The sequence below is a fragment of the Trifolium pratense genome, linkage group LG5 (assembly GCF_020283565.1).
Source record: "Trifolium pratense cultivar HEN17-A07 linkage group LG5, ARS_RC_1.1, whole genome shotgun sequence".
NCBI classification, from domain to species: domain Eukaryota; kingdom Viridiplantae; phylum Streptophyta; class Magnoliopsida; order Fabales; family Fabaceae; genus Trifolium; species Trifolium pratense.
Window position 1 is genome coordinate 28,461,515 of NC_060063.1, and position 12,526 is coordinate 28,474,040.

Genomic DNA, 12,526 nt, shown 5'->3' on the forward strand with positions numbered 1-12,526 from the left:
CAACGTTTCATTGTGAATAACTAGGAGAATGTGTTGATAATCTGATTCAAAGAGAAGATGTAAAATAGCTAGCTATAGACATTGCTATCTCCCATTTGGGTAACAACCTCTATTTGTTAACTAATACCTAATGTCAAAGTATAGGCTATTGCAAGTTAAGTGTCTAAGTTCTAGTTAGTTTGGATAGTTATCTTGTGTTACAAGTTAGTTAGAAAATCAGTTATAACCGTAATCACTATTTAGTTGCTTATTTCACTTGTATCTAAGTGATTGTATATATGGTTGGATTACAACTCTATTGTAATTTTATTTTCATACCTTGAGAATGTTGGGGTTGTCAAGTCCCACATCGTCCAGTTTCTTAAATAAAGAAGGTTAAAAGTTAGCTATTGGAGAAGTCTCACATCACTTAGAGTGGTGAAGAAGGGGGGACACCAAAGCTATATATTGGACCTAAGTTTTTATTTTTAGATGCACCAGTCAGCAACACTTTAAGTTTATATCTCACTTTTATGTTTTTCTCTTGTACTCTTTTATTAGAGTGTTGTGAGATGTAGTTAGGTATTAGCTTTGGAGAGTGTGAGTGTACTAGGGGTTGCAAGGTGGTTGAGGGTAGTATATTTGTTGTAACAATTTTCACATAGTGATATTATCTAGTTGTTGGTTTAGACAACGACCGTAGTTTTTGTGATTGCAATATTTTATTTCCTCTATGTCTGTTAGAGAAATCCTAATTGTCATCTTCTACCTTACTACAAGCTTTTCTTTCTTATCAATGGAGTTTCACAATCACTTTACTGTGATAAACCATATCTTTGATAACTAACTTGCTACATAATCAAAGATTAATGATGTCATTCGGTATAACCATTTTCATTCTTTAGATGCCTTTATTTGTTAGCTATGATGTATGTATGGACTTCGACACAAACATATGTAAGAATAGGAACATGTTAACATTATTAGTGAAATTCTGGCAGCTGGTTGAAAGATGTTACGAAAGATGCTACAGCATCTTGTATCAGTACAAAACATAATAATGATAAACAATAAAGGACAGAAAGATAAAAACACAGTAATTTGTTAACCCAGTTCGGTGCAACTCACCTAATCTGGGGGATAACAATCCAGGAAGGAAATCCACTATGATAATATTAGTTTGAAGCCCTCAGCAAACTCTCTGGTTTATGACTTCGCGCCTAATCACTACCCGTGCTAATTTCTACCTAGGAACTCCTAGATATGAGAACATATGCTCACTTCCTCTCAACCTTACAACTAGTAAGGATTTCAATAACAACAGAATGAAGACACTCTCCTAGATAATGATGAAGACACACTTCAATGACAAATACCTAGCCAACACCCTTGACTAAGTTCACAATTTGGAGTTGCTTATAAGCTTCCTCCAAGAAAAATACTCAACTCATTACCTACAGGTTTCTGAGTGAGGACATAGTGACCATCCCACAATCCAAGTGGTTCATTTACACCAACTCTCTTAGAGAGTGGCTCAAAGACATGAAACCCTAAAAGACTACATCTTTGATATTCGTTTATGATTCGGTTTCGGTGCACAAAATAGGTTTGAGTCTTCATGTATTTATAGCCTGAGATGGCCTTGCTGCGTAAGTTAGGTTTCAGACACACAGCTGGAAAAGTGCAGCCAGCTCAAAGATTTTCTTCAAATAAATAAAAGATTTGATTCACTTCAAAAATATATTGAGTTATATTTTTGGATAAAATAAAATACAAAAACCGCCTTCAGAAACTTAGGGAACATGGCGCGACTTGGCTTGATGAATAAGCATAAGCTTTTACTTAAATCAAATCTTCAAAAGATATTCTTCAAATATATTCCTCAAACAAATAATATGTTCCTAAAATATAGCATCTTAGTTTTAGGAAACAAACAGAGCAAGACCGCCTTTAGTAACGTGTTGAACAGGGCGTGACCTGACATACGTGGATAGGCACAAGCCTAATTCTGAAACAAATCTTCAAAGATATGATACAAAATTAACACGCACTTCAGCAAACATGTTGTACAAACATGCTACAACATGTTGTCCAGCATGTGGCTAGAAATTATTTTTGCAAAATGTAACCAACATAAAAACCCAACAATTAGTATACAAATTATAGGACACTGATATTGATGCATCTATATTTATTTATTTAATATAAACTATAATAAAGTAAATATAAACATTATTGAGAATCAAAATTTTTAATTTGAACAATTTGTTCATTAGAAACAAAATTCTAAAACAAGATATAATAAATGTTAGATGTTTCCACAAGGTGCCTTTGATAAGCTTGAAGATGAAGATATAGCGTATAGGGAATTCTTTGATGATGATGATTCACCCCCCTCTAACTTTGATTGGGAAAATGTTAGGGCATTTGTGAAATTTTTGAAGTACTTTTATGACGCAACAAAAGTGTTTTCAGTGTCAACCCAAGCAAGTTTGCACACAGCTTTCCCCCATTTGGCGACAATTTTCATTGAATTAAAAAAATCAGCCATGAACCTCAATGGTTGTTTTGCTACCGTGGCTAAGGACATGCTGCAAAAGTACAACAAATATTGGGGTAATATAAGTAACATGAATCAGCTTATTTATTTTGGTGTTATTTTAGATCCTCGGTTTAAGTTAAGATATGTGGAGTGGTGTTTTGAAGACATGTATGAAAATGAGTCTGATGTCAAGAAAAAACTGTTAGAATCCATCAATAGTAATATATCCAAAATGCATGATTGTTACACATCTAGGAATTCAGCTTCTAGTGTTGTAGAGGTTGATTCCCATGTTCAAACAGCAGCTGGTGCTGAAACAACCTCCCAATTGGCTAGAGAAAATGCTTTTCAAAACCATCTAAAGGTCATTGATTCAGTCATTGTAGAAACTAAACTTCAGGGTTATCTCAAAGCAAAAAATATTGAATTTGTAGAAAAATTTGACATTCTTTCTTGGTGGAAAAACAAAGCTGGTGATTACCCAATTATGTTCCAAATGGTTAGAGATATCATGCCTACTCCGGTTTCTACCGTGGCTTTTGAGAGTGCTTTCAGCAACGGTGGGAGGGTTTTAGAGGTCTATCGAAGCTCGCTCCAACCGGATATGGCTGAGGTTCTAATATGTACACAAAACTGGTTGAGACCATCCTTTTACCAATTCAAAGCCATGGAATTCGACGAGGAGTATGAAATTTGTGAAGATGTATTAAATGGTCCTATTATTTGTTTAATGTTAATTTTGGTTTTTATTTTGTGTGCAATATGATACTAACTATTTTAATTATTTGTATCATAGGATTGGTTGGAAGTTCAGCCGGAAGTGGGCAACCTTCCTCCTCTCAATCACAGCCTTCTTGCTGTGTTTGAGTCTAAGTATGAGCTAAACTTTTTTTTATTCAATTTTCAGTTATTGTTGTATGTTAATTTAACCTTGTAATGTTTTTATGTCTCTTCAACTCTTGAAGTAATTTTTTGAAGCCACATTTTTTGGAACAACATAATTTGAAGTCATAGCCAACCAATAATCTTTTGGACTTAGAAGCAATATAGCACTAATATTTTGAACTCGGGAAGCTAATATTTTGGACTCAAGGAAGCAACATAGGCATAATCTTTTGGGTAAGGTTATTTTATTAATCTGTCATACACCTTTTTGTTTCACCACTTGAATTGTTAATTTTTTCTCAACTCTAAACTCTGTTAATCTTTCTTGCTGCCAGCTTGCAACTCATGGTGATGTTGTAGATGTTAGAGGACTGTCTAAAGGTCTTGTTTCTTGTAAAGTTTCGGAATTTATTTATGCTAATCTGAAGAAACTCAAGGTACTGGATTTTAGCTTTGCTCTAATTTGTTAATGATAATTTGAAGAAGCTTAATGGTTAGTTTCTTGTGAAGGTTCTATTTTTAGTGCATATGAGAGATAAAGCAATGGAGGATCACAAGGAAATTAAACTGATTTTGAATTCTTGTCATGGTATGATATTCTTAGTTGTGAATTATTGTTACTGAGTTGGAAACTGATTCTAAACTTTTGCAGTTAAGTTACTATTTTTCTTTCTAATTAGCAGCACTAATAATGTGATATTAATAAATTTGCAGGATGCCTCAATCTTTTACTGATTTTTAGTGCACAAGAGATCGACCATATGTTCTTAACAATTGACAACAAAACTTTGTAATATTTGATACATTTAAATTTCATTTGGGTTGGCTGTGATGTGAGCTGTCAATGATGAATGTGTTGTAATATTTTATTGTATTTAAAGTTCTAATACCTCTAAACTTTGGAATTATGTGGTCCAATGGAGGATTTATTTTCGGTTTGTATGTTATTAATACTCTAATGCCTCTAAAGCTTGGAAATATGTGGCATACTGGAGGATTTATATTAAGTTTTATGTTATTTAGTTTTATGTTTTGATGTTCAGTTTATCATTGAAAAAAGAGGGCAAAAAACAAGCCAATAGCTTGGAATTTTGTTGGTAAAAAGGCCAAAATTAGGCCAGTTTTGAGTTGGTAAAATGAGTTAAATTAGCCCAGGTTTTTTAGTTGAAAAAATAGCCCAAGTTTTTTAGTTGAAAAAATAGTTAAGTTTTACTTGGAAAAAATATTTAAAAAATTGAGTTTTTGTGGATTTGGGCTTGTTTTAAGATCCGGCCCAATTATTAGCTCAAACCGTGCAACCCACTGCACCCGACCCGCAACCGACCAACCCGCAACCACTAGGCATGGCAATGGGGCGGGGCGGGGACGGGTTTTGCCCTCCCCAAACCCAAACCCATAAAGTTCGGGTTTCCCCAAACTCATCCCAAATTCGAGCGGGGATAAAAATAATAACCCCAAACCCATACCCAACGGAGATCGGGTATCCCCATCGGGTTTCGGGTATCCCCATTACGCATCTTTCCACATGAATTTAGATTATATTTTAGTATTTTTTTATTAAAAAAAAGTTAAATGTCCAAAATTATTTTCTCTCAAAAATATTTTTTTAAATAAAGAAAAAAAATAGAGAAAATTGTTTGTTTAATACTCAAATTAAAATAAAAAATAAATATATGAACGTAATTTAAGATATTGTTTAAGCGTTTTTAATTTAAAAGAGGTAAAATCTAATTTTTAGTATAAGCGGGGCGGGTTCGGGGTGGGTATCAATGTACCCATTACACGCCCCAAACCCATCTTTTGAAATCGGGGAAAACCCAAACCCGAACCCAAACCCAGTCAACTCGGGTTTTCCCCGTCAAAGTGGGTATGATTTGGGTGGGTACCCACGGGTATGAGTTTTATTGCCATGCCTTAACCGATCCAATCGGATAGTATAAAGGGTCGAAATTGGGCCTTGTAGTGTCACCCAATAGGTTGACCGGTTCAGGTGTTTGGACCCGAACCTGAACCGACCCGAACCGATGCCCAGCCCTAGTCTTTGGCCTCCATCATTAGAATTTTTGCTTTTCAGTGTCACCCAAGGCACCATATACAACCCAAATCCTCAATTATGGACCTTGACCGATTTGTACAAGCTGCACCTCCTACTAGTGTTATTTACACCTACTAGTTCAAGTAAATTGGCTTTATTACAAAATCTACTAAACTTGAAAAATTAAAAGTGAAGCCAAAATGCAATGCTAAGATCAAATAGTTCATGTCCCCATAATGGGCTCTTAAACAACTTGATGAAATTGGGGCAGTTTGGAGCTTGGTTCTTCGAGATATTTTTGTGTGGTCACAAGAATTTAGACCTACTTTTTAGTTATACTTACAAAATATTACATCTTTTAATATTTTTCCTTGTGGTTATTTTTGTTTTTGTGAGTGTGACCACACAAGAATTATTCTGGTTCTTTATGGTTGGACTTGAGTGTAAGAATTATTTTGTAGAATGCTTCTTTCACTTTCTTTGTCTTGGATCTTGTCATTCGACCCAACACTCATTAGATCTTCCTCGGTGTCAGACACTAACACATGTTGGATATAAGATACATGCTTAGTCCTAGAGATGTATGTGCTCTATCATTGTGTAGCATAAGTTGTCAACCAGCCTGGAAGAACATTCTGTTATTTCATAAGTAGAATGAAACTTTATATCTGTATTCAATTCAATAGTCCAAGTTTTGTTTTGCATATTATTTACATTTTGAAATAGCAATTTGACTCCAAATTTGATGGCCAACTTTCACAGCTATGTAAATAAATTTCCACAATGTATAAATTCATTACTCTTCTTGATATTCTTTTTCAATAAATTTGTCAATATAATAACTCAACTGATACCAACATTTTGAATTAGAAAATTTATAAGATATGATTTTTTTTTTATTTGATATTTTTCACCTTTAAACGTGTCTTCATAATTTGGTGATTTATGGAATTGGTAGTACTTGTACTGCAAAGTCACATAGTACTACACATCTTTGATATGTATATATAAGATATTGTTTTAGCTTTACAATTAATTATTCTATATATGAATATTATGCTTCATGATGTTTTCAAAAGTCAATTCTGTCAATTAGTATGTTTTCCTTGTGGATAAACATATATGATGTTTTCAACTTGCAGTAAGTAACTCTATTATAAAAAATTAATTTCAGAATCTACTTTTTTGTGTTCAAAATTTGATTGATTACCAACTAATTATTATGTGTTTTTTATTCTTTTTCCAATTTTCCATGTGTAGCTTGTGCATGATTCTTAATCCCTCTTGTAAACACATTTTATTTATTTATTTAAGTTTTGCCAAAAATAAAATTATAAATTGAAGCTTCCTTGACTTCCTTAATTCTCAAGTGTAAGTATTCCTTTCCTTTTGGTTATGCATTAACTTTTTTTTCTTTTTTTTAAGTTTTCTAATGGTAAGAAATTTCACCCTAGATAGGTGAATAAGCGGAGTGTCCGGTATTTAAATCCTGACTCCTGTAAATATAATATGATGTCCATATCAACTGAGGTAAGCTCACGGAAACGGTTATACTTTAAGTTATTTGAAGAGTTTTTAATTATAGGTGGATATCAACATTAGAACAGCTTTCATTATCATAGGAAAAGTATGTCTGAATTAACTTATTTAAGCTTATTTACTACTCCATCCGGTCCTTTTTATAAGGAACAATTTGAAAAAATCACACAGACTAAGGAATCACATTTAACATAATTATTTTCATTTAATACTCTTATAAATTTAAATTTATTCCATATATACCCTTATTTAATTACTTTTTATTCAACTAATTTACTTATTTTTAAATTCTCTCTCATAATAAATAAGGGCATAAGTGAAATTGAATATTTAAAACATTTGAAAATTGGTCTAAGTTTCTTATAAAAAGGACCAATTTTTTTGCCCTAAGTGTTCCTTATAAAAAGGACCGGAGGGAGTAATATAAATACATGTCTATCAGTCTATCGACTTATTTTTCACAAGCTCTCCTCAATAAACTAAGAAGATATTATAGCTTATATGAGAATCGTTTGATATATTTTATCTTTTGTTATTAAAATAGCTTATACATAATCACTTTCTAATAATAACTTATATTATAAACGATTAAGTTATTTATCCAAACAGGGCCGAAGTCCGTAGATGAAACTCATTTCCTACAAACTAATGGATGTATTGTACATAAAAAGAAAAGAAGTGTCCTCTTTCTCATGTCTCTTGATTCATACACAACCAATTTCTTCAACAAAACAATGATGTTTGTAACATCATATATTTTGCATACATTTTCCTCCACCACACAATTTTTGTCTGTTCTGTTTCATTCAAGACCAAAAGTCCCACCATTGATAATCACAACTTGATTGTCCTAATAGATCATTTGATTCAAAAGCACTCCAATCTTCTGGTGATGTTAAGGAACCATCAGCATGTTCAGCAAAATTCATTAGGCTTGGTTCATTTTCCATTCCAAAGTATTCAACTTTTATGCTTGTGTCATCATCTGAAAGAACATCAGGAACATGTTCTGATCTTTCTATTGAAGTACTTGGTTTCACCTCAGCCTCACATTTGATTGTTCCTCCATTTCCTGATTCACTTTCCATGCTGTTTGCTTCTTTAACTTGTGAACTACTTTGACTTTGCTCTATTGGCTTTTGTATTAGATCATTCAGCTTCTGCAACTGTTGAACATGGAAACTTGGAAATTAGTCAAATTATAATGTAAATAACTACATGATATTGTTAGTTAAAGTAATACTAATGATCATTTTACAATCGTCTCATCTCTGAGGAGATTCGAACTCCATCCATTGAGGTTACGAGGGCAAACTCTTACTACTAACCTGACACACCTTGAGATTACGAGGTCAAACTCTTTTTACTAAACTGACACTCCTAGCGATTACGAGGTCAAACTCTTACCACTAATCTGACACACCTTAAGAGATTACGAAGTGAAACTCTTTCTACTAAACAACTGACACTCCTAGAGACTACGAGGTCAAACTCTTACTATTAAGCTGACACTCCTTTAGATTACGAGGTGGAACTCTTACTACTAAGCTGACACATAGAGATAGTCAATTCTAATCAATAAATTTGTATGGAAAATACTAATTGGTAATTACTAATTAATACCTGTATTAGCAATGTTTGTCTTTCCTTCTTCATTGATTCAAACTTTGAAGCCAAATTGTTGTAACTACTTTGAAGTTTATTGTATTCTCTTTCAAGTTGCTTTGATTTCCATCTAGCTCTCTTATTTTGAAACCAAATAGCAACTTGTCTTGGTTGCAATCCAAGTTCTCTTGCCAATTGCAACTTCTTTCTAGGTTCAAGTCTTGATTCAGTCTCAAACATAGTTTCCAATGATTTGATTTGTTCATCACTAAACCTCTTTGGATTCTTGTTTTTCTTCTTTCTCATGGAACTTGTGCTACTAGTTGTATAAGTTTCTTCCTCTCCAGCTTCTGTTGAATAACTATATTGACCATATTCCATATTTTCTATGTCTAACATAGTTAATCACTTTGAAGATATAGGTGAATTTGATGATGATGATGATGATGATAGAAGAGGATAGTTATTTGCCTTGAGATATAGATATGCATGTATCTATTGGTTTTTAACTTATTTGAGTTATCATGAGAGGGGCAGATTAAACTCATCAATTGTGCTACATTTATATCCAAAACTTATTGGTCCTGTTACATAATTCACTTCCACCTGTGCATTGTGAATATTACCTATTTTTCCTTTTTCCCATCTTAGTAGTGACATTTATGTATATTTTATTTATTAGCTTTTTTGTATTAAATAATTTGTTCACATCAATATTTTGATGTCGATACATTATCATTTGATTATTGTATGTATTATTATTTTTTTTTATAAAGTAGTCTAGTGATTAGAATTTTCACCTTAAAAGTGAATAAGTGTAGTGTTCAGAGTTCAAATCTCGGGTCATGTATATATATAATGCGATATCCCTATCAATTGAGTTAAGCTCGCGGGACTTATTTTATATTTTTAAAATATGTCTAAATTATAAAAGATAAAATATAAAAGACGATGAGTGCTATAGTAGGTTTTTATAAGTGGTCTACCGTAAATTCATATTTAAAATTATCAGAAATTTTAATTACCGTCAATAAACTATTTAAAAATAAGAAATCCCAATTCTCCTAAGTTTTTGACTAAAACAAAGTCATGACTATTCGATATAACTTACATCTTTATATTTCATTGTTTTAATAAAAAATGTATCAATTAACTCAATATTTCAATCGTAAAAATAAAAATAACCATTAATTTATAATTTCAAATAACAACGTGATAAAATTTTAAATATTTTTAAATATTAACCCACAATAGATTACTTATAAAAACGGATCATATTAAAATTTTATATCAAAAATAGATATTAATAAACACATAGATAAATGTTTGTATTATGATATACCGATAAAAAGTGCAACCACTTAATTTGATTTCAGTTTCAACTGTCTATATTTTTTATTTGTTTGGGTGTCGGGTTGCACGGGTGGCAGGTAGAACGGGTCGGTTGTTACAGGTTAGATTGAAAATTTGTTGCTACATCTAAAACTCTATTGATCCAAAAAAAATTATTTCAATACATCGTACACAAGACAACAAAGTATTATATAACTAAATAATTAACAAAGAGAGTGATCGAGATGTAGTTACTTTGTTACAAATATGTAGATCTAAAGACAAAATTATTTTGTTTCAAATCTGTAGATCTAATGACAATAATTGATCAAGTACTCTCTTCGGTCTTTTAGATTCATTGTAAAATTGATGTATCTGTTGTCTAGATACATCAACTTTACAATGAATCTAAAAAACAAATTTTTTCTTATATATAGGACCGGAGAGAGTAGAAGAGAAGTAGAAATTAAAATAAATATGGAATATTAAAATATTTTCACACCTACTTTGTCGACATCTTTCAAGCTCGTGCAATATAACATTTCTTTCCTATATCAAGATGCATAAAAACAACAAAGCGAATATTATAAAAGATTGAGAGAAGAAAAAAAAATTCTTTTAATGGTTATTCGGTCGGTTTCGATTACCAAAAGATAGACTTTTAGAGACTCGCACCTGCCCATATGCAAGTTCATACCAATATTTCACAAATTTTGACTTTATCCCGATCCACATACAACCGAATGTTTCAATATGTTGTTAGTCATATCTGTTTCAAATCGGGTTGTGGATCCATGCTCGGTCCTATTAATTTGAGATAATCTCTAAACATGCACTATTTTGGGATATGAGCCATCATTTGGTAGCTTGGCTTATATATGGCTAAGCTTGATGTGCTTCAATAATGATTCTTGTAGTATACTACTAGTATTTTTTATGCTATTGTGTGATCATATGATACCTTTTATTATTTTAGTGTTTAATCACAATTTTAATGATTTATGTGAGTGAGAATGCTACATTTGATATTCATTTGGTCATTATCAATGTCAACATCCATTTAACCTCAAGGTTTTTGTCTAATGAAAGTTGTGTCGGTTACATGAATCACGTTCTCAATAAAATTTTGTTTATACTAATCTATGAATTTGTAGAAATTATTTATTAATATAAATTTGTAAGTGATGCCATTGATGATGCACTCTTTTCTTCACTATTTATTTGACTATTGATAGTTTGTACAATTTAGTCTTGTAAAATGATCATGCAAAAATATTTAGTATTACTTGGAGGAATCTACTTGGTTTGGTCAAGTTTTATGTTATGTATTTTTTATTTATATTTGAAGCCTCACTAGTTAGCATGAGTCATGTGTATGTGAAATTTTGTTCACTACAAAAGCACCTAAAAATGGGAATGACATGGGGATAATATAGTTTGAGAAGTAATCATGTTTTGTGCCTTTGTGGTAAAAACCTCAATAATCTGGATTTCAAATAAATAAAATGAATTAAGTTGTAGTTGTCTAGTTAAGTTAGGTAGCTAGTCTAGTATCAATGCAAGTGAGAAATCAGTAGTAAAATGATTTTAAATTTAAACAGGTCTTGAAATTATAAGTAATAGTTACCCGTTAATAATTTTTTTGAAGAAGATTACCGGTTAATAATTGAGAGGTAGTTATTACAAATACGCTTCGTAAGGGAAGCACATGTGTGGATATTTTGGCAAAATTGAATGCAATTCTATCTGCCTATGTTAAGATCTTTATTCCTTTTAGGGATATGATCAGACCTCCTCTTGAAAATGATTGGGGTGTAGAGTTTATTAGGGTTATTCTTTGATCTTTCTCTTATGTATTACAAAAATAACACATAAAGATAATGAAATGGGATCTCTTTGGCCTAATATAGTTGGTCATTTCTCCTATTCTTCATCCAACAGTTGAAAAAACATAAAAAAATAAATTAATTAAAAGAAACAGTTTTGTAGGGTGAAAAAAAAAAAACAAAGATAAACGACAGAAATAATGACATGACGAATAAGAAGAGATTGTGGATTTGAGGAAATTGGATCCAATGACAAAGATAAACTTTTATTCCATTTTTGTTTTTTTTTGCTGCTTTTTTCACTTTTCTTGCTTCTGATCCTTGTGTCTTCACTTTTCCCGATATTTACTTGCTTTTGATCTTTATTTACTATAGAAACTACTCTAATCTACTACTAAAAACGTCATATAATTGGCTGTTATCACAGTCAAACCGTAATCGACAACCTATGGTCGTCTAATTGAAACTTGCTTACATTGCATGTGTTGCATTTTGGATATTTTTTGCTTTTGACACGCGTTCTTTTTTATTTTACGTACTTTGCATATGTTAATTGGCCCAAGCTATCACTAATATATTATCATATATTAAAATTTATACATTATATTAATATTAATATAATATATTTAAAAATACATTTGTGATTTGTTGAAGCACACATATCTATATATTTTATATATCAAAGGGTATTTATGTCATTTGATTAGTTACATATCTTTCTTTCCTCTCCTTTTCTTTTCACTTTCACTTCTACCAAACAACAATATAATCATTTTACTTTCC

The 12,526-nt window shown here is 31.7% G+C and overlaps 2 protein-coding genes and 1 long non-coding RNA gene across 3 annotated transcripts; 2 read left to right on the forward strand and 1 right to left on the reverse strand.

Moving 5' to 3' along the window:
* The first annotated feature begins 2,291 nt into the window (after window positions 1-2,291).
* On the forward strand, window positions 2,292-3,388 carry LOC123886393 (zinc finger BED domain-containing protein RICESLEEPER 2-like). Its single transcript, XM_045935713.1, has 2 exons — window positions 2,292-3,234; window positions 3,318-3,388. The coding sequence occupies exons 1-2, from the start codon at window positions 2,292-2,294 to the stop codon at window positions 3,386-3,388; spliced, it is 1,014 nt and encodes a 337-aa protein (XP_045791669.1).
* A 90-nt stretch (window positions 3,389-3,478) lies between these two features.
* LOC123883471 lies at window positions 3,479-4,413 on the forward strand. Its single transcript, XR_006800201.1, has 3 exons — window positions 3,479-3,640; window positions 3,742-3,843; window positions 3,930-4,413. It is a non-coding gene; the product is annotated as an uncharacterized LOC123883471 (long non-coding RNA).
* A 3,126-nt stretch (window positions 4,414-7,539) lies between these two features.
* LOC123883472 (homeobox-leucine zipper protein ATHB-12-like) lies at window positions 7,540-9,182 on the reverse strand. The gene is made up of 3 exons (XM_045932289.1): window positions 9,037-9,182; window positions 8,604-9,003; window positions 7,540-8,146 (listed from the first exon to the last, which is right to left on the reverse strand). Exons 2-3 carry the CDS (start codon window positions 8,982-8,984, stop codon window positions 7,787-7,789), a joined length of 741 nt encoding a protein of 246 aa, XP_045788245.1. The 5' UTR covers window positions 8,985-9,003; window positions 9,037-9,182; the 3' UTR covers window positions 7,540-7,786.
* Window positions 9,183-12,526: the final 3,344 nt, after the last annotated feature.